This window comes from Oreochromis niloticus, linkage group LG18 (genome assembly GCF_001858045.2).
Source record: "Oreochromis niloticus isolate F11D_XX linkage group LG18, O_niloticus_UMD_NMBU, whole genome shotgun sequence".
Lineage (NCBI taxonomy): Eukaryota > Metazoa > Chordata > Actinopteri > Cichliformes > Cichlidae > Oreochromis > Oreochromis niloticus.
Window position 1 is genome coordinate 28,184,250 of NC_031982.2, and position 21,924 is coordinate 28,206,173.

General features: G+C 38.6%; 1 protein-coding gene across 1 annotated transcript in view; it reads left to right on the forward strand.

Moving 5' to 3' along the window:
- The window catches only part of LOC100700197 (contactin-associated protein-like 4), a 143,477-nt gene that overhangs the window by 103,262 nt on the left and 18,291 nt on the right, over window positions 1-21,924 (forward strand). The window contains exons 14-18 of the mRNA XM_005476783.4: window positions 2,835-2,997; window positions 4,433-4,560; window positions 5,963-6,133; window positions 11,063-11,281; window positions 21,352-21,591. Coding sequence (XP_005476840.1) covers window positions 2,835-2,997; window positions 4,433-4,560; window positions 5,963-6,133; window positions 11,063-11,281; window positions 21,352-21,591 — 921 coding nt within the window. The remainder of the gene's footprint in view (window positions 1-2,834; window positions 2,998-4,432; window positions 4,561-5,962; window positions 6,134-11,062; window positions 11,282-21,351; window positions 21,592-21,924) is intronic.

The following is a 21,924-nucleotide window of genomic DNA, read 5'->3' on the forward strand; positions in this document are numbered from 1 at the left end:
GATGCTTGTGAGGGGCAACCTAGCAAAGAGATCTTTTTCTAAAGCTTTCCAAAAAAACAAAACAACAAAAGGAGGAAATAAAACAATTAAGAAAGAAAATGTAAAATATCGCTCAAACTAAACTTCAAGCTAAAGTCTTACAGGAAAAAGTCCTTTGAGTTTTGTCCTTGCAACAACCCAAAAGTGGTCAAGAAATGTCAGCCTGTAGTAACGAAGCCGACTGACCCTCAGAAATGTCCATCAGGTGTCTCAGCTAACCAGATAAACAGTTTAGTTTTTTATTGAGGAGTCTTCTGATTGCTACCCGTCCAATGCAGATCAGTGGGAGTCTTGAAAGTTTTTATCAACTCGGGACCTATAACAGAGTATATAAGGGAAAGATTTCAGGGCTGAAGAAACTTTTGGTCTGGTGGGTAATAGAATGATGGATGAAAGTGGGAAAAGTGGTCGAAAAGGAAGAATGAGCGGAGAAATAGAAGTTCCATTATAAACTCTCTGGCACTCCCTGGGAAAAACAAAGGAGTGCTGACTCAGCAGAGACATCTCCAATCACCCTCTCGCCATCTCTCCACCTACACACTCTCAAAATGTGAAATACATATTTCAGCTTATACTGTCATCGTCCTCAATATGAAAAACAATATATTCAGTGTTAGGGTTAGAAGCTGGCAAGCATCCCTCTGCCTCAAACACTGGCTTCGTCTTTGGAGGATCATGTGGGCTCTTTCCATGCCACACTCTATTTCCTCACAGCCCAGTCCATCTTGGGACACAGTATGGCTCATCATTATCCAAAGAAAGCGCGATAAGTTATGTGTTGTACAAATGGCAACATCCTAGCCTGCTTTTGAAAATTGTGCTTAAAAACTTTTCTTTTAAAAGTTTGAAATAATTCATGACGTTACAGCTCCCACATGATACTTAGTGGGTTTAAAATGACCAATCAAATGACTGCAAGTGATTCTACAGTCATTCGATTGGTCAAATGACTGCAGGGGACTGTGGTACAGGTCACAGCTCTCGCAGTAGTGTTTAAAAAAAAGAAGTATAACTTAAATAAAGTGAGATTATTATTTTTTTCTCCTGTAATTTATATTTGCTGACTCTCTTCTAGGTTTTTCTCACCAATATGTTCACACCTCCTGCGCTTATATGTACTTACACGGAAAAACTGAGGCTGGGAGACCAATAACAAGACCGTTCCCTGCAGAACAGAGCAGATATCAATGACAGCAGACATGACTTTAAGTCATGCAAAGCTAAAGGTGCTGCTGGGGTATCAAAAAGAGGTTTGTTTTTCTAAAAGGAGGATCCCCCTTAAAGCTGAAGGGCATTTACAGAGAATAATAAAATGCTTTTATCACAAAATAATCAGTCTAGTTGTTGTTCCATCTTGAATTTCATGATTTTATAGAACCGAACACTTACATAGGAACAAAAATATCCAATTTAACTTGATGAAAAACAACCTCTACAAGTTTCCAAATGCGGAACCTTATCTTTCCCTCTCCTGCTTCTTTTTTAGACTCTGTTCATTCAAATCAGTGAAATCAGTTCTATCAGTTCTAACAGTGAGATTTGTCTCTTTCAAGCATTGGAAGCTCCATAGTTTTTCCCAGTTTTCTGAAGATTTTTTAAAAAGGAGGAATTAGACTGATGGTAAATTAAAAGTAAAAAGCCTGTATTCAGAAGGCACACATGCTGCAGTGAGACTTCTGATATTTCCCGAGATTTGAGTCAAGGATCTGCAGAAGTGCATCAGTTGAGCTGTCAGCTAATTTGGGCTGGCACTGAGAGCAGCAGGCTGAAGTTAAATCTGAAATAAGATGTGCTCAGTCTTTGAGAATAAAGATAAACATTTCCTCTGATTTGACAGGAACAATATCTGTTAGTGTAGGAAAATTATACCAGTTATGAGATGGAAAACTTTGAAATTTCCCACTGCGTAAGCAGTCTAGCTGTAGTTTAGATATTAGAGATGCACTGAGTGAATTTTTCTTGGCCGATTATGATTTCTATCTTTGAACTGAGGATATGGATTTTAGCCAATTCCAATTTTCCTTATCAGAAAAATAATTGACAGGATATACAAAGAAAACTAAACTGTTACTCTATGCAGTATATTATTTTCACAATTAAAGAAAAGTTCAATTTTCCTCCAAAACTGCAAGTCCCAGTGAAATAAATGAAAATAAAATGCTCTGCTGTTGGTGGTAGAAGTGAAAAACAATTAGCTGAAGATGAGCTGATATTCAGCCACCTTTACCCAACACATTTTACCTTACAAAACAAAAGCAGATGCAACAGATTTACACAACAACTCTCCATAATGTTTCTGATAGCTGCTTTGATTCTTTGCTCATACCGAGACTGCTGGCTTGGAGCTGGCTATGAGATCTGCATAACTTTAACTTTAGCCACTTTGATTTATGGGTGTCTTTAAAATGTCCATGTTCAGCAGAGTCAGGATGATTTAGGTTTGATTAGGTTTGTTGTTGAGAACATTTTTGCAGCAATCTCCTAAAAGTTTGATGAACTTTGTGTCTTCGCTCAAAATAAAGAACTTCTATGCTAACAATGTGTTAGCGTCCATCTATGAGTTTGTGTATGGCTGTTTGGCAAGACTGAAATGAACTGGCTCGTAATAAGACATCCACGCGACTGACAAGCCAGTCACTGCAAATCCCTGGCTGTCCATCTCAATTAAATATTTTTAATTTAGCCTTTTGATTTGTTGTATGTGTCACGGTTTTCAACTCAGCAAAAATAGTAATAGTAGTAGTTGTGGTAAAAAATTTTATGTTGAAGCTACACATGAACATTGTGTGTTTCAGAGGGCTCTCCGTTTAGCTGGTGGCTTGGCGGTCCAGGTCAAGGTCGAGTCCAGACTTACTGGGGAGGAGCTCATCCAGGAAGCCAGCAGTGTGCCTGCGGCCTGCAGGGCGACTGTGTGGATCTACAACACTACTGCAACTGTGATGCCGATCGCCTGGAGTGGTACTGACCTTTAAAAATTCATAGGCATTATTATTACTTTGTTCATTGCATGCCAAGTTTGCTCTCTCAACATTATTTTATAAATTAAACTATGGTAGCCCTGCCATGGTCCAACATTAATGATCCATTTTAGTTTGAGGGGCTTCCTCCTCTCTGTGGTAACTTTTGGCTGATTTGTTAGTGATTTGTTTGTACTGGAATGAATTATTTACAGCAGGGGTGGCCAACCACATGCCAGTCTGCAGTTTTTTTGTCTAACTAATCAACTCAGCAAGTGAGTTTGCTAATGAAGTCTTCTCTGCTAATCAGACAGGTGGAGTTTGGGTTGTAAAACACAACCTGCAGAGTCTTGGCTCTCAATAGCACACTCACCTCTCTACCTGTAATTTAAAAAATGCAGCATCAGCAGGTATTAGGTATGTGCTCTGTCTTTTGGGCTTAGACTTAGAGTTTGTATGATCATTTTTCAGGTTACCTGCCATGCATTTAAACATTACTACCTGTAATGATAACTGAAAAAACTTAGGTACACCAAAAGCTGTGCTTTCTAAAAGATAAAAGAAAACACTAAAGAGGCAGGTATTTATTTATGATCAAATTCTTGTGTTAATCCTTTCAGATTGTGGCAGTAATTATTTTGAATATGACTTATTTTTGAATACACGGACAAACAGACTTTCTAGCCTCGACTAATGAATTATTGCTTTTTACTTACCCTTCTTCATGCTGTGAACAATCCTGCTGCTTTCATCACACTTCACCTTCTACTTTCTCTCATCTCGCTGTCAAGCTTTTCAGCGCAGACACAGGCTTTACAGATCTGCTTTGCGAGTATGCCACTCATTTCCAGTCTTGGATGAAATTCTCACCTGACAGCGAGACTGTCTTGTAGATTATCTGAACATGTGTGTAAATGGACGGCGCTGCTCGTTCAGCTGTCTGTCTGGAGAGCGCTTTTGGAAAAGGCTGTCACAGAAACTGGCGGAGATGGAGTGTTGAGTGTCAGGTTGGATATGATACGATCTGTCTCACTGTTAAATTGTCTTCCTGAAAATTTGTCTTGCACATGAAACAGGTTGTGGCAGATTATTACAGCAGTCTAGACTTTTTTCCAGCAGTGCCATTTGCTTGGAGATTTATGCAAGCAAATTAGCCTAATTAGCATACATGTCAAAGCAGTTAATCCCAATAAAAAGTAATTTGTCCTTTTTCATGGTTTTTCTCTTCTTCCTTCTTCCCTCTCTTCTCATTTTTCTTGCTCGTACTCCAACTTCCTCTTTCATCGATTCCTCTTCTTTCCCGTTTTCCTTCCTAATCATTCTTCATGTATTTCTTCTCTCCCTTGTCTCCTGCTCTCTCAATCTCTCACCACCTTTTCCTTCTCCCTGCTTACTTTTCTTCATCTCTGCTTCCTTTCTCGTCTTCCTCTTTACAGGACTGAAGACTCAGGCCTTCTGACCCATAAGGACACCCTCCCGGTCAGGTCTTTGGTGCTGGGTGACATCCAGAGGCCAGGGTCGGAGGCTGCCTACCGGGTGGGACCACTCCGTTGCCATGGAGACAGTAAGTCTCCATAACTGCTTGGTTACAGCAGATGGAAAGCTGACAAAAATCATCCTATTTATAGGTTTTATGTGACCACACATCATTATATAAATGCCCACCTGGAAAGCAAAACAAAGCTCTCTATCGCTGCCTGCCAGTTGTTTTTGGTTGTTGTTTTTTTTAAACAGGTTTGTTTAGCCAAAATACTGGATGGTTGTTAAATCAGATGCAGTAATGACTTGCCGTCAGTGTCCTAAATCTGCCAAACCAAATGTCCACATTGCACAGGTATGCCTGTCTGCAAACTGTAGAATAGAGCAGCATTAAATGTTAAGCCCGTGTATTTTAATTCGTTTAAATGCTGAATTTGGGCAGAGTTTTTGGAGGTGTTAAGCATCAATTTCATTGGTTTAGACGAGTTAACTTGTGGTTATGCATTAATTTGGACTGGTTTCTGAAAAGTTAACCATCTACTTAATTGGTTTGGACAGCTTTGAACAAGTTTTAACATTGATTTCATTGGTTTGGACAGTTGGTAGGAAGGGCGTAATGATGATTTCATTGGTTTGGACAAGTTTCAGTGCGATTAAACATCTATTCCAACTGGATGTGTCCCATTTTAATCAAAGCCTAACCTTTGACTCTGAAGAATTTCATGTTCTTCAACGTTCTGAAATGGTGACATTTTTAACCAATACCGAAAGGAAATACATAAAGCAGTCTGCTTTATTGCACACTTTGATCCTGGAAGCAGGTTACAGATATGATTTCTCTCCAAGATATTTTTAAACATGATGATTTTCTGACTTGGACTTTGCTCTTTTTAGAAATTCAGAAAGTCTATTCAAACACATGTTTGTTTTCCTGCTTTTGAGAGGAGGTCAGATGTTTGTGAACAGAAACAGAAGGTTGACAAGCTTGTGGGGAAATTCTGTGGTGTGCCCGTTTTGGGCAGCTTGTTGGAACTTTCCCTTGAGATCACAGTCATGTGACACAGCTCTATGAATTATGGAAGTAATGCCATTTCCTTGATGTAAAAGATGCTGAGTACTAAATTTTAAAAAATTAAACTAGAAGTTTTTATTAAGCATCAAGCTTAGAAAAAGGATTATGTGTCTAATGTTTAATTAATTATGAATTAAATGGATTCTTATGGGTTCAGTACCTCCTCCTCCTTCTAGCTATCACTAACATAACTGTTACTAATCCATATTTCCTTTTAAGTCTTCGTTCTCTGATAACTGCTTCTCATTAAGAAAAAAATACAAGGTAAATCAAAGTCAAAGTATCGCACTGACTTTCTTCTTCTTCTCATTGATTGCTGTTCCAGTCACTGTGTAAATGCTTCACAACATTGATAAATAAGTGTTATGAGCTACATTTAATGTTCATGACACAAAGTTTTTATCACGCTTCTTAGAGAACTTCTGGAATGCCGCATTTTTCGACAAGGAGACGTCGTACCTGCACTTCCCCACCTTCCATGGAGAGCTGAGCGCTGACATCTCCTTCCTTTTTAAAACCACGGGCTCCTCTGGTGTGTTCCTGGAAAACCTGGGCATCAAAGACTTCATTCGCATCGAACTGAGCTGTGAGTACTGTAGGAGCTTGAGGGCATCGATTTAATGAGGATTAGAGTGATGTGTCACTAAAACCTGGAAGTTAAAGTTTTAATCTGGATTTGTGTAAACCCAGAGGTTAAAGACTTTATCTGTGTCAAAACTGTCCTGTAGGCACAAATATTACATTTTTCAAACATCACTGTATCTTTCTGTGTCTTGCACAATATGAATGCAAACAAGCTACTTTAAGTTGACACAAGGACACCATTTGTGACTTTGGCAATGGTTTGCTGCAACATTACCCTCGATTCTTACGGGACAGCTTCAAACTTAGCTGCAGGAAACCTGATAATGATGATATCTGAATCATCACAATCATCATCCCAACAGTTCTGGATAAAGTCGAGTACCTGAACTCAACCCTACGTGCAGGAATTTTAATTCCAAACAAAAATAGGCTAACACTTTATTTGTTTAAGCTCTGCCCGACTCTGCTCAGATCAGCTGGCTGTGTTTGTGGCCCAAAGACCTGCTGCCAACAGGGACACTGCAGAGTGCCCTCTGGTGGACAAAATGTGCAGCATCAACAGTCATAACATGGCTAAAGGGTGTTTCTCCGGTCTCTTCTTTACTTTTGAAATTTTCATTTCTAAATGCTAACACCAATATATTGACAAATGGCTAATATCACCGGATATATTATGGTCCTTTGAGCCAGCAATTTTCAAGCATTGACTAAAAATAACACATACACTGAAATCTAAACAGACTACAGACTGACTGATAAATTCTGTCCCTACAGCTGTCATTTACTGCACTACTGGTCTATAGTGTGAAACTGCACTTTCTTACATGCAAGTTCCAAATTGATTTTTCTGTGCTACCTGCAGAAACTTCTGGCAACTTAATATTTAATGAATAATCATTTTTGAAAATATTTAATTTAATGGAGACATTTAGCCAGAGGAAGCCAGAGGAAGAGAACTGTGGCACAGTCTATGGCATGGCTATGGACGTCACTTTTTTCATTACGCAAAAGGACAAGAATGTGATGGTAAAGTTGAAAATGCATCTACAGTAACAACTGCATTATGCTGCTAACACAACTTCGGCGCTTTGCTAACATCTGCACAGACAGCATGCTGATGCTAAGGAGCCAAGAATACAGTGTGATGTTAAAGCTGAGTGAACTGTAGCCTGTAGGTTTATATTGTTAAATAGTAATTATGAGACAATGCCGCACAGCAATTAATTTGTATGCACATAATGTCTTTGATTTGCTGTTTAGCAATGGTGGTGATAGATGATTGGTACCAATGAGAACCCAGTGAGAGTCAGTAAGAGAATTGATAAGGGATTGAACTGAAATTCTTCTTTTCCCCCATCTAATGGGAACCCTGATTTACAAAATGAGTATACCCTAAGAGTTTAAACTAAAAAAAAGTTGATTAGGTAAGTGTTTATGTCTTTAGAGTCTAAAAATCTGTTTCTTTTTAAACTCAGAAGTGTCACTCCACGCTGGCCATTAGACAGAGTGCATGTTTAAGTCATGTGTCCATCTTCTATATACTTTCTATAGTATCATTTAGCAGAACTACACTCATGGATGCTCATTACTTTGCCTACAGCACTGACTGCAGTGCAGCAACGTGACAGGTACACATTTATGAGCAAGTTTTATAGTCAACCTTGGTTTCCTTTTGAGACGGTTTCAGTCCATTTCACCAGTTTAGTTTGAGGTTAGTTTGCAGTGTTATCGCTGCACTGCTTTGTGCATTTTCCTAAAAAATGGATTTAAAGGGACACATACACAGTTGAATACAGGGACACTGCTGGAGCAACAGCTTTTCTCCTCGGGGAAATCATTGTCAGCGAGGTTGTTTCAGATCTGAACAGTGTTGCTTTGTTGGCAGCTGCCTCAGATCACTCTGTAACACTGCAGCTGGGCCTGAGAACAATTTCTAAATGAAGTTACTGCAGGATATTGTTTCATCTTGTTCTGCGCTCACAGAGTAATACATCTTCTCCTTCCAAACCATGAAGGATGAGAGTTTGTTACACAACTGCCATCGTATCTTTTTGTTCGAATGAACACCGCAGGAAGCTTTTTTTCTCCAGGATGTGCAAAAAGGTGCAGCACTTTAAAATGTGATTAGACTTTTCACTTCCTGCTCAGTGTTACCAAAACTGCTTCCCTGGTTTCTGTCAGAGCTTGGTGAAAGGATGATCTATACCATGACACTATAGATTTATCAGCCAGCTAGGATTTAGTTACAGCCTTTATTTCATATATCATATATATAGATCTGTGAGTTGCTTCATCGCAATATAACCATACTGTGTGTGTGTTCTCCATCAAGTCATTTGAAAAAAAAATATTGTAGCACTATGTTAATCAAAAGTTATTTGTTTTATAAGGTGTTTTTTCTCTCTCGATGATTTGCAGGGTTGATGGTTATTAGTAGTCAAAGTGTGGGTAAAAATGGAAGCGAGAATGGAGGTGCTCACCAATTCAGGCTGACTCATAAAGCCAGTCAGTCCCATAGAAAAGGTAGCAGAAATACGCATGTTTACAGCCTGGTACAATAAATGTTTTTGATCTCTATACATCACACCTTCAGGAGCTCATCCATAGAAACACATGCCATGAAACTCCTGGCACTCAGTCTCTGAGTTGCGGCTCGTGCTAGAGGAGGTTTGGCACAGTTGTTTAATCAGCAGAGTGTTGCTGAGTGTTACGCACTATGTGCATCAGCAAACAGTGACCCCGCTCTCCAACTTTACATGGCCTCCCACTTCATGGTTTAGTTGCTATGGTTTCTAAACACTCCCACTTTGCAATAATATCATTTACAGTTGATCAACTGTCAACTTCTTTCACCCCAACCGGTCGCAGCAGATGGCCGCCCCTCCCTGAGCCTGGTTCTGCCGGAGGTTTCTTCCTGTTAAAAGGGAGTTTTTCCTTCCCACTGTCGCCAAAGTGCTTGCTCATAGGGGGTCATATGATTGTTGGGTTTTTCTCTGTATTTATTATTGTGCTATCTACTGTACAATATAAAGCGCCTTGAGGCGACTTTTGTTGTGATTTGGCGCTATATAAATAAAATTGAATTGAATTGAATTGAATCAGTGAGTATCTAGAAGGAAAGAAATTTCACAAAGTAACTTGCTGCAACAGTAGAATCCTGTCCATAATGCATAATTTATGATACTCCAAACGTGTTTGTCTGCATACGTGTTTCTGTTTGCAGGGAACAGAGTGGCACTTTCACCCACTACAAATGTGCTCCCAGGCAGTCCTCCAAAACCCCATCTGTACGTTGGGGCGTGGATGACCGATGCGTCGGTCAACTGCTGATTGGTTGGCAAATGGACCGGAAAAGGGAAGGGAGTGACAGCAGGTTTACCAAGAATTGGAGAAGCTTGAAAAATCTTGAACTTGACTTGAGAAGAAAAAGATTTAAAACAATACAGCATGAAAAGTAGAGACAAACACTTCGTTTCACTTCAGGTCTCTATATATTCTAACTTCACTACTTCCTGCAGATGCTCTCCGTAGGTTGTTGGACAGACTGTGATCGAGGTGTGGCCCAGTACTTTTGCCTGTATAATGTTACTGTATTGGGTGACTTTTGTTTTGTTGACTCACTCTTTGGAATATGTGAATTGGGGGCGTGCTAACTTTGATTGACAGGCAGCTGAACCTGATTTATGCCTTCTAGAACATTTTTTATTGAATTAGCTAACAAATACTAAAGCCTGCTGTACGGTGGTGATAGCCCCTCAAAAACATTAGTGTTGTACTTTTGGGTATTCTAGTTTTGGTGAGTAAAATACAAGTACTGTATTTTGGCAGGTGTCTGTGTGTTGAATCCATAGTTTATTGATAGTTTTAAGAATGTGATATCTGACATATTTTTCCAAAAGAGAAGTTTTTCCACTTTAACATACAGATAAAATACCTGTAAGTACTCTAGTATACTATAGAGCAGAGCTCTCAAACTTAAATGAGCTGTGGGCCACTGCAGGCACTGTCATGTCACGTGAGGGCCACTTTAGTGTTCAAGTAGTTCAAAGGAAAACAAACAAACAAGCAAACAAGAAAACACCCACAAATATTTCAGAAAATGTTGTGTTTTGTTTGCTTTTTTTCAAATTTCAAATATTGTATAACATGACAAAACTGCAAGCGTGAACACAATTTATTTTTCTCACTTTTAACTAACTGAAGCCTTTCATTGAACTACCAAATAAACAAATTGGTGCTGTCTTTCTGGCCAGGAACATGGAAGCACAATTTTGTTCGTATTTAACAAAATAAAAATGCAGACATGAGCGTGCACATTAGTTTCTGACTACTACTGAAAATTGTTTTCTTTTAATTAATTCCCTCACTGAACTAACACAACCAAACCCTCAACATGTTTGTGCTCTCTGCTCATATTGCCTTCATATTAAATCATTTTTGCTCTTTAAAGAACTTATTTTAACATTGCACACAACAACAAACAAATCCTCCCTAACAAAAAAAGTAACTTCAAGGGTCAAATTGCATTATATTTCTTCATTTCAATATACGGGCTGCAAGTAGGGGTGATGTGGGCCCTAAGTGGCCCCCGGGACGCGAGTTTGAGACCCCTGCTATAGAGAGTTGCACAATGAAATACACAGATTTTAGTTTGTTAGTATTTACTAAAACCTTCTTAAATAATACGAGGTTGTTTCTAATGAATTGTTTTTGTTGTTTTTTTTTTAAAAGGAGGACGCTCTTAAAGCTTAAGGTCATTTACACAGAATACTAAAAGACTCTTATCACAAAATAATCATTCTAAATTTAACAGCCTCTTTTGAGTTTCGTGATTTAATTTATATAATGATACATATAATTATTATTAAAAACGTTATATTAATCAGTTAATGAATGGACGCTGTTTTCCTGTCTCTTGCTACTTTTTCAGCCTCCACTCAGGTGGTTTTCTCCTTTGATGTTGGTAACGGCCCGCTGGAGGTTCGTGTGGAGTCGAGCGTCCCGCTGAATGACAACCGGTGGCATCGGGTCCGAGCAGAACGGAACGTGAAGGAGGCGTCGCTTCGACTGGATGAACTTCCTGTGGCCACGCAGGAGGCGCCAACTGACGGACACTTCCACCTGCAGCTCAACAGCCAGCTGTTCATAGGTGAGGATGACATGGGTGCATTTGCACACTGTTTTTGTTTGTTAATAGTAGAACTGCTGGTTTTGATGTCTTTTTTTTAATGTCTCTTTTGTTTAAGGAATTCTCGGTCTCCATATATTCCCCGACTTCTTTAGAATATAATATACGTCGTCTATATCTCAGACAATATCTTCTTTGTTCTCTGGGGAACAGTAGTTCAGCTCAGTGTTTCTGTACTGCTCCTTCTAAAGTCTGCTTTTAGCTTTTAGTCCTTTTCTTTCCTCCGTGTCCCCGTAGTATAACTCTCTGCCTCCCACTTAAGTTCACATCAGATGTCACTGTATGAATTGTTGTACTGTACAGGGCTATTTCTGGTTCCCAAAGGCTTTGGTTTAGAACATTTCATTCTCAAGGTAGCTTGTATAGTCATCTGTGCCAGGAAGTAGAGCTACCTCAAGTTTTAGCTTTATTTTAAATGTTTGGAACCCGTAGGTTACAGTCGGCATTGCAGAGACGGAAAAAGTAAAATATGGAAAAAATACAAACTCGTATTTGCATGTGTGGCATTAAATAGTCAGCTGTTGAGTTTTAATTCATTCTTGAGTGTCTTCGTGTTCTTGTTGCTGTTGTGTTTTTGTTCTCTCTATAGTTTGCTAAATTCAGGCACACGTTTTCTGGATTTATTTGTTGGTCATCCACAAATTTAACCTTATTGAACAGTAAAAATTAGTGTTCAGCACATTAAGTCGAACACTAATCAGTAATGCATGTTAGCGTCAATGAAGCACTGATAGTTAGGATTTTTGTTATGTGTTTTGCAGAATGGTTGTTGTGTGTCCTTCCGACGTTTAGGCCAGGTGCAGGATAATAGATACAGTGAGGGGACAATACGTGCACAGACCATTTTATTGGAGTGTTTATCTGGCAAATATCCAATGTAACAAAGACAAGTTCTATTGTTTACGAGGAAAAAAAGCCACAAAGAATTAAATTGTGCTGATATATATTCTTTCAAACATCCCTGAAGATTAATTATTAATAAAAAACAATTCTGTTGGTCTTGTTGAGCCATTTTTCACAGACACCAAAATGCCCAGCTGCTGTTTGGAACCGGAGAGTTTTATTGTGTTAGTTTGTTGATAGCTCGTATAAACAGTGCAATTGTTCCTGTAGAGGACTGGCTCTCAAACAGATGGTGAATAGATCCACTCCAGGGGTCCTGATTACCTTTAGAAAATATATATAATAAAACTAAGTTAAAAGAATATGAATTAACCAAAAACAAGAGCTTTTTTAACAAATATTTCAACCAGTATCTGGATTCTTAATAATTTTAAAAAAATCATGGCACTTTTGTTTCACACACACTTCTCCATTGACTCTGATTATTGTCATCTATCTCACATCCACACCACCAATTTAGAAGCACCAGTTAACCTCACATGCAAACTTGGAGAAACCCCTCACAGGTGCAAGCAGCAGATGCCAACTCCAGTGAGAGAGGGCCAAGGAAAGATGCTGACTACTGCACCATCAGGGGCTATACGAGCCTTGTTCTTTTTGGGTTTTGTTTTTTTGACTTCTAAGCTAACGTTGGGTGGAAAAATAAATTTTAAAGATTAGTAGTCCACATTTTTTTTTACTGCTATTTATATAAATCCTGTTGCCTGATCATTTTTAAAACGCTGACTTGGTGGGAGAGAGTGTTTTTTAGAGGATCCTAGAAGGCTAATGCTTGTTTTTGACCCTAACGCGTGTTTCACAAGTGCAGCCTATCAGCTCCACTGCAGGAAGTCTATCAAAGCCAAAACCCAACCAACACCCGGGACCAGTTGAGAGATTAAGTAAAGGTTTTACAGTCTTTTTTTGATTTGAGCTCTAGCAGTTGAGCTCGGTTGAGATCTAGAAGATAGTTTTGACTAAAGTTGCTCTTTTCAACTTCTTGGCTCTAGGTCAAATAAACTGTGAGTGAGATTTTTTTTAAATAAAATTTAAAAAGTACAAGAGAAGCAAATCTTTTTTTCTTTTTTCTTTTTCTTATTTTCTCCTAATTTTGAGAGAAATCCTCCTAGACTTGGATTAAAAGGCAGGCCCCATGTCTGGTTTCCTCTTTCAGAGTCATACTTTAAAGGAAAAGAAATCATCTACAACAGAGAGCTAAACTGTTCTTGGCCAGATGCCACCAGCTCCTCAGCATTATTGAATATGAAAGTGCTGAGGCGATGGTTCTGACCGCTGAACAATAATCACAATAAATAAGCATGCAGTGGGGAGTTGTGATTTTATATACATATATATATATATATATATATATATATATATATACATATTAGGGCATGGTGTGATTTCTTCCAGCAATAAACTTTAAATAAACTACAAAGAACTCTAAACCTCTAAGTTATTCATTTCGCAGTTATCTTATTAACCAGCTACAAACTTCATCAATGCAGCGCCCCTATTTAATTTACAGCCAGTACAATTCTACAATTCAAGTCTTATTATTCTGTAAATATTTAGTCTTTCACTTCTTATCAGTAGTCACACTGAAGGGAAAACAAGCCAACAAACTCTGAAATTGTCTGATGGTCACAACAACAGACAAATCAAGGAGAATATAGATTGGCTGAATGTGTCTAACCAATAGGCTCTTTGTAAATTAACTGCACCTCACCTACAAAGCAGAGCAGGCAGCGGGTGGCAGAGAAAAATATCTGCTGTCGTGGAAAGTTTTGCTGCTTCCTGTATATTATGGTTCTTCTGCAACTTGTACGCTGTCTCCAGCAGCTGTAAAATCTGATGAGATACCCTATTAAAGTGCTATAAAGTCTGTGATCTGTCTTTACTGATGGTCATGGTCAGTTTCACATGAATTCTCCTCAAATCAGCATCTCTTTATGGCTGTATACAAATTACCTGACCCAACCTGTCCCTCTCAAACAAAGTAACTCAACTGGAGGAAATCATTACAAAAACAACAGGTTTCAGTGTCTAACCCCTCACCCTTCAAACAGTCATGGTGAAAGGTTGCTCTTTCCTGAGTCTGATTCTGATAGAGGTCACTTCCTGTTAAAATGGAGTTCTTTATCCCCACATTCACAAAGTGCTTGCTTATGTGAGTGTTGTTTGATCAAGCTGTGCTGTCCTTTCCTTAAAATATAAAGAACATCGAGATGACTTTTGCAGTAAACTGACAGTAAATTTAAAAAAAAAACAGGTGGTTCATACTGTAGCTTTTCTTTAAACAGCAAGCAGTTGTACTCTACTGTTTATACTGATAGTTTATGTCAGTAATTAAAAAAGCAGCAGTTGACATCAATTGATACCTGGATGGATGATAACTACATTACCTGGTTTGTGGTTGGTTCTCTTTTTGTTTCTATATTTTATTTTATTAGCTTTATTTGTGAATTAATGTTTTAAATATTAGCAATGATGTGGTTGAGCAGAAGACTCATAATTTGGCACCAAAGTCAACAAACTGATTAATGACTTGTAATTGTTGAGATTTATTTATTCATTTACGCTGCTTTTGAAGGGCAAACACATTGTGCTTATCATCAGTGACAGGGTCTTAGATGCACACACCTTTTCCAGCAGTTTATTTATGAGAGATTTTTTCTTCATGTGTATTTTTTTTTCACAAACCTGAATTTTTTTGAAGACGGCAGCATTACTCCCTTACTTGGATGGATCTACATTTTTGGCTCAGGTTTTACATTTCCCTAACCTGCCACAGCCCTCCCATTTATCCGGGCCTGGGACCAGCAGTAGGAGCAGAATGGCTTGAGACCCCCCAAATCACATTTTGAGTAATATTTAAATGAATGCCTCATGGCTGTTGTGGGGCTATTTAGCATCAGCTTGATAACACGTGCTGTCCAATGTGATTTTCTATGAAACAGCTCAGTTGGTTATTAGCCATACTAGCAGCAAGGCCTCAAGGATCATGTCTAGATAAACTAACAATTTTGGTTTGGATACATATCCCTCAATAAATTGTTAAATTTTGTTGTTGTTTTTTCCTAGCAAAATTTCTGTTTTATTTTATATATGCCCCTTTCTTTTTTCCTATCACCATCATCAGATCAAAACTGTAGCTATATTGTGTGGTTCTTTGGTTTATTGCTGAATATATGCTAAAATGAATAAATAAAACTAACGGCATTCCCACCAACCCTGGCTGTACTTTGAATTTTGTGCAAATTTGCATGCTAATAAACTACGATTAAGATGCTGAACATTAGCTGCTAAACATCAGCACGGCAAACTGATGTCAGCATTTCTCTCACCACCACGGTGCCTAAGTACATCCTCCACACGGCTCCCAGCATGGCTGTAATCTCATATCATGTTTTTTATTAAGCCCTCCTGACAGCTAGATGACTCCTTATTTCTACCTCTCCCCCCCCACTTTGTACCAAACCATTTCACTTTAAAAGTTAAAAATATCAAACCTCTATAGGGTAATATGTCATCCAACATGTTTCTTAAAAGATATCATTCAGCTATATTACACTCATAATAATCCGTACAATTATTAATAAGATTTTAAGTGTAAAACTTATATATGAAATGTAACCCTTTTAGCATCTTGACGGGGGGTGAGCTTTTAAAGCCGTGTTCGGATTTCTCTCTACATTGTCAGTATCTCACCGTGTCCCTCCTTGTTCACATAATATGAAAGACTGAATATTAAGTTATTTGCATTCACAAGCCTCAGCATGGGCGTGATTAAATTTACAATCCATTTTACCACATGAATTGTATTTATAAGACTCCATTTGTAAGGCAAAACTGTTCTATTGTGTAAATTATAAGCTCCTGTGTTGGTTTGTATAAATTCACAAGCCATATTTCAATGTATGCTGTACTTATGTGCCATAATCCTGCCTTGCTTTATAAGGCAGCGGATTCCATTGTCTTGATTAATAAGCCGTGTTATTGCCTTGCATGGATTTATAATCCCCAGCATGCTGTTTGCGTTGGAGGTGCTAAAAATCCATACACAGCAATTTAAAGTGAGCTCGGCAATTAGCTCAGCAGAAATCACTTCCTTTGTGAAGGTTAGGAGCAGTTGTTTTGTTTGGTTTGGATAGTTGAGCCTTTGCATATTTGTGCAGCATCACTATCTACCAACTGATAGTGATGCACAGTTTATTCCTCCATGCTGGGATGTGTAGATGAGACTCCATCCTCTACAAGGATTTTCAGGATTCCTTTGATCTTCCCTTCATATCCCTCGAAATGTAGCTGCATTGGCGCCAGATTGTCCTATTATAGACTGGACGGTGTGCACGGTATCCTGTCAAGTCAAGGTTGTTATTTTTCTTCTAATCCTCTTTGAAGCACAGCTTAGTGGTTTTTTGGTTTGGATGGGGGGGTGTTGGGGCAGGGGGGACCCTGATGTGTTGATCTAATTTGATTACATTGATTATGAAAAGTTATATTCAACCTGCAGGTTAAACCAGTGATGACAAAAGAATTTTCTTTAAAAAACTTATCAGTGTTCTTATCCTGTTCATCAGAGAGTTCACATTACAAATGTTATACACAAAACAAAAATTTGTAAACTGTAATTCCAGCAGAGGAATGGACAATTTGAGGTTAATTCAAAGTGCTGAACTGGCATTGCATAACATTTTATTGGAACTCTCAATTTGAGGTCCAAAGACATGCTGATGTAGGTGGAAGTCATCATTAGGCTGACAAAACAAAAAAAGAGGGATAGCAAAGTTTTAGCAGAGGCCAACTGATCACTGCATACATTCCTAAAATGAATGAATGCAATGACTAGCGCATGAACACCAAAAGGCCTGAAAGACATTTGTGGATGATCAAAGAATTATTTCCATTGTTTCCATTTCCATCTAGCTAGGTTAAAAACACTCATTAGGAGGATAGACATATCTTTGTCCAGTTCAACAGTCAGGAGATGCCCTCATGAATGATGATGATGAGGCTAAGAATACAAAAAAAGTATGGGCAAAGAGAGAAAAGCTCATGAGCCAAAGCATACCACATCATCTGTCAAACATGATGGAGCTAGTGTTATGGCCAGTGGAACCAGGCAACAACTGCTTATTAATGACTTCTTAAGTGAATTCTGAAGTGGAGAGCTTTTCTGTTTTCTGAATATACCGTCAAAGAGACAAAACGATAATTTATTTAATTATTATGCTCAGTATTTTTTCCCTATGTTCTATCCTTCCTCTGTCATTTGTTTTACTTGAATTCAGAATTTATTTCTATTTTTGCAGGATAAATGGAGAGAAATCATAGCCTCCACTTGCAGTTTGCACTGTATTTTTCACACTAACCATTGCTCAGCAAGAGTCAAGTGTTTGCACACGAGTCAACATCTTCCTTGCAAATCGTCACAGCAACCCGCTAACGATCAAAGCAATCACAAGGAGGTTTTCAGTCCAGCACTGTATACCATCCGGTGGCCAGTTTCACCTAGCAACTGCCAGAAACCACTTAGCAACCAATCAGGGAATAAACCATTCTTCCCTAGCAACCTGTAGCTATCAAACAGGTTTCTAGGCATGTGTGATTATTGCCTAACTTCCAGTGTTTTTTTATTGCTACCATTTTTTGCTGCTTTTATATGCCTCTGTGTTCTATTCAGTAAAGAGTATAAAAATATTCTTACCCCCCAGCTTGCACGCACAGTTATCGAGTAAAACTTATCTTGCCCAAATTTTGAGATGTGGCAATGATTATTTTGTGAATCAGTGTTTATCAGTGATGGTACAAAGTAAATACTTTCTTAAACATCTGAAATTTACTTCTCAGTAATGAGTAAATTGAGCAACTGTTGTATAAGGAACAGTGAATGAGTGAAGAAAGGAATAAACAGGCTAACAAAACTGTATGTTTCCTTTTTATAATTTCAACTTTACAGATTCTTATCTGTAAGGGTGGAATCGACATCAAATGTAAAGTGTTTAGGCTGAACATATATATAAATTGCCATGTTATCTATATGTTCTTTTCATGTGTGCAGCATAAGCAGCCCACGCAGCACATATAGTGTTTGATGATTGTTTTGTTCGCCATCGCTCAAGCGGTGCAGGTCAGCTCATCCTACAGCATACTGTTTTTGGTTGTTTGTTTTTAATCTGTGTTTTCAGAAAATATCCTGGTTTCATATTGAGATTTTCAGTCTTTTCTCAGAGCTGAGGCTGTGCTGTGCTTTTGCTCCTTCTTAGTTTAACTTTTCTTTTTCCTGCATTTTGCTTTTTGAGCTCGGTGTTCAAGCTTGAACACGCATCAGCTTTGATCTCCATTTCACTAATTAATTTCTATTCACTCTCATGTTGTCTCACGTGTCCAGTATTACACAGGATCCAGACGTATAGTAGACACTGAAAATGTCTTGTTAGAGCTGATGCATTTTTGATGGATATGAGGTTGAAATTCTCTTGAAGGTCTTACTCGTAGCTCTGCTCCTTTGGTCAGAGGTGGAGTTTATCTGCATTTCAATTCTTTGATGTATGCTTTGATCCCCACATCACAAATCCCTCATTATGCTGTTTTAAGTGTTTTCTTTAAGCAGCGTTTCCATTTGATGTGAAGAGTCTGTAATCCTTGTTGGAGCTGAAGTTGTACGGCAGGATGTTTGTTGAAAACCCTCACCGCTCTGATAGCCTCCCTGGTAGGAGGGTTTGTTCTTTAATAACCTCTCCTTGCTGCTGTTTTATTGCTTTGATCAGAGGTGGTGGTCCTCAGGGATGCTTTTCTGCTCACTGCTACAGTCACCTCTTTCACTCTCACACACTGCCATTTAAAAATTTCTAGCGCTACTAAAGCTTTTCTTTTGGCTGCCAAACAGAAGTGGAGTAAGATATTTCCGACATCTGGGGTTTTTGACGTGACAAAGCTGAGTGCAGCACTTAAAGCTTGGATAGACGTGAAAAATATCCTGTTAAAATGTTCGTCCTGGAATATGAGCATCTGTGTCGAAAGATGTCTGTTTCCGTGAAAAAATATGCATAAAACTCAAGAACAGCAGATAATGGTGACTCTCAAAATGCACTTTTGGGAGAAACATCAAGTCAGCAGGTTTCTGATTTGGCTGCGTGGAAGCTAATGATTGTAATTGTATAATTCTGATAAAGGTTTTCTTTTACTTACTGGATAAATATTTGAATGAATCTGAATTGAATAATAATTTACTTTGAAATATATTATTCTCTTTTGCCAGCTTTCGTTGTTTTCATCTCTTCAAAAAAGCAAAGGACTGAAGGTCATTGGTACTATTAGGAGCCATAGGAAGCCTCTTAAGGGGACAAAATATAGAATTCCTGATAAATGAAGCTGAAATAATTAAAACTGGTGGTCATAACTACAAAGGACATAAAAATCTTAACTGTGTGAATATCTCCCAGGGCTCAAATTAGTGTTTGGTAAAAATGACTTTTATGTGTGCTGGGCGTTCTTCCTGGAACCTTTTGAAACTTTATTTAAAATGGCCAAACTTGCTTCCTGTTGGGTATTTGAAATCACTGTTGTATAATAGGCCAGCTGTGAGCTGTAGCTTTAATATCAGAGTCACAGCGTGAGATTGTGTTAGTTATTTCAGTTCCTTTATATTGGGCTGTTGTTGTTGAAGGCCAGTTTAAGATAACTACATATGTTTTTTTAAACTGTGCTTTCTGACTCTCAGAATGCAAATCTACAACTTTTAAGAAATCTTCTTAATAGCTAAACCTTTACATGACTGAATGGAAATTTTATAAAAAATGGTGTAATAAGGAATATGATTCCTAGTCTTCTTAATCTCAGGCCATGCTGAGATTAAGAATCGCACTGATTAAGAATGTCAGCATGAGCCTAAACTCCCAGTTTTTACATGTGAAACTCTTGACTGAAAAAAATGTAAAAACATTTGTCTTGTGTCAGGATGTCCAGGAGGCATATTTAAACACGTGACAGCAATAACTTGAAGATTTATAGCCACATACTTGTTCAGATGTGGCTTCCGGTTTGACTATCACAATTTTGTATGTACACCTGCTTTTAGTAAGTGCAGAGTAAAATGTTCTAATACATTTACAGCTGGAGATTTGTGGGTCGGGACACATTTACAGTTAAAGAAAGGTGTTTGCATATTGTATTAATTTGAATCACTGTGAAGGAAGCTGTGGTACAATAGCTGTGATTATAACACTGATTAGCATGTGATTACACTGGAAGTCTGACCACTGCAGGGTTGCATTGTTATGCAAGTGAAGTCGTCCAAGTGTCGAACCTCTCTGAGTGATTATTTAAAGATTAACAGTTGAAAGGATGACAGGATGACTGGACTGTAGACATTTGAATCATGAACAATGACTTCCAGGAGAGTCTATGAGGATTCAAATGACTATTATGTTGTGTCAGAAGCAAGTTTCATATTATGCGGTGCTTTACTGGTTTAATCATTTATGGGAGTTGTATCAGAGCAAAGACGGAAGGCCTAGAGAAGACTAACAGAGATCAGTGACTTGTTGGTGTGAAAAGCTGCGGCTGAACAACAGGACGTTGTCTCCTTCTAACTTTGACTGCAAAGAGCTGCTGAGTTAGTGCCTCGAGCGAGGTAACAGATCGACTCTGATCTATGCAGAAAAAGAGGGGTTGTCTTATTTGAACTATGTGAAGAATCGGTGACCGTGTAAGATCTCAGAGAGAGTGTGTAACAATGAAAACAAGGTTTAAACTTGCACTAAAGAGAGCATGTGGAATGTCCTGTTAGACAGGCAGACAGATGGATGATAAAAGTCCCCCAAACTGTTTCCCACCTACAGTTTGTTGCTTCATTGCTGTTTTATCGTTGAGTCATTTCATAAAAACTGTTTTGACAGTTTGGAGCTTCTGGGGAAGCACAGGCGACATGTGTATCTGCTGTAGTTGACAGGAGAAGTTGTCAACACATAAAGAAATGAAAGAAGGGCTGAAACAAAGACAACATGTTGTCATGCTGTAGTAGATCATTAGCTAAACATGCAGAATTTTGCTTCCTCTTTGTTTTGGAGGCTTTGGGTTTTAGTTCATTAATGTTTAAAATGGAAATGGGATGCTAATGCCATGCCCTCTTTTTGTGTTATCAGGAGGCACAGCATCTAGGCAGAAAGGCTTCCGGGGCTGTATCCGCTCTCTGCAGCTGAACGGCGTCACTCTGGACCTGGAGGAGAGGGCGAAGATAACACCAGGGGTTCAACCAGGCTGCCCGGGTCACTGCAGCAGCTACGGCTCGCTCTGCCAGAACCATGGCCGCTGTGTGGAGAGAGCCAGTGGCTTCCAGTGTGACTGCAGCCTGTCAGCGTATGCTGGAGTTTTCTGCCAAACAGGTGAGCAGATACAGGAACACACATTTTAATATTAATATTGTGTATGGCTTAGGAAGTTGATTGCACAAGCTTTTGTCTTATAAAAACAGATTGTTTTAGATACTTAGTGATGCTGACCCCCAGGTCTGTCCCACTGATATTTTTTTAGAGGCTTTTTTGTTTGGAGTCCTTGTTTTATGTTGGGTTTATTTTCCTATGGTTTCTTTGTTCTTTATCTTATTTAATGCAGGTTTTGGTTTTCTATCTATTTGTCGGTGCCTTAATGTTTCCTTTGTCCTCATCTCCTGTGAGTTTCCCCTTATGTTAACTTTATTCATGTGTTTGTATTCCCTC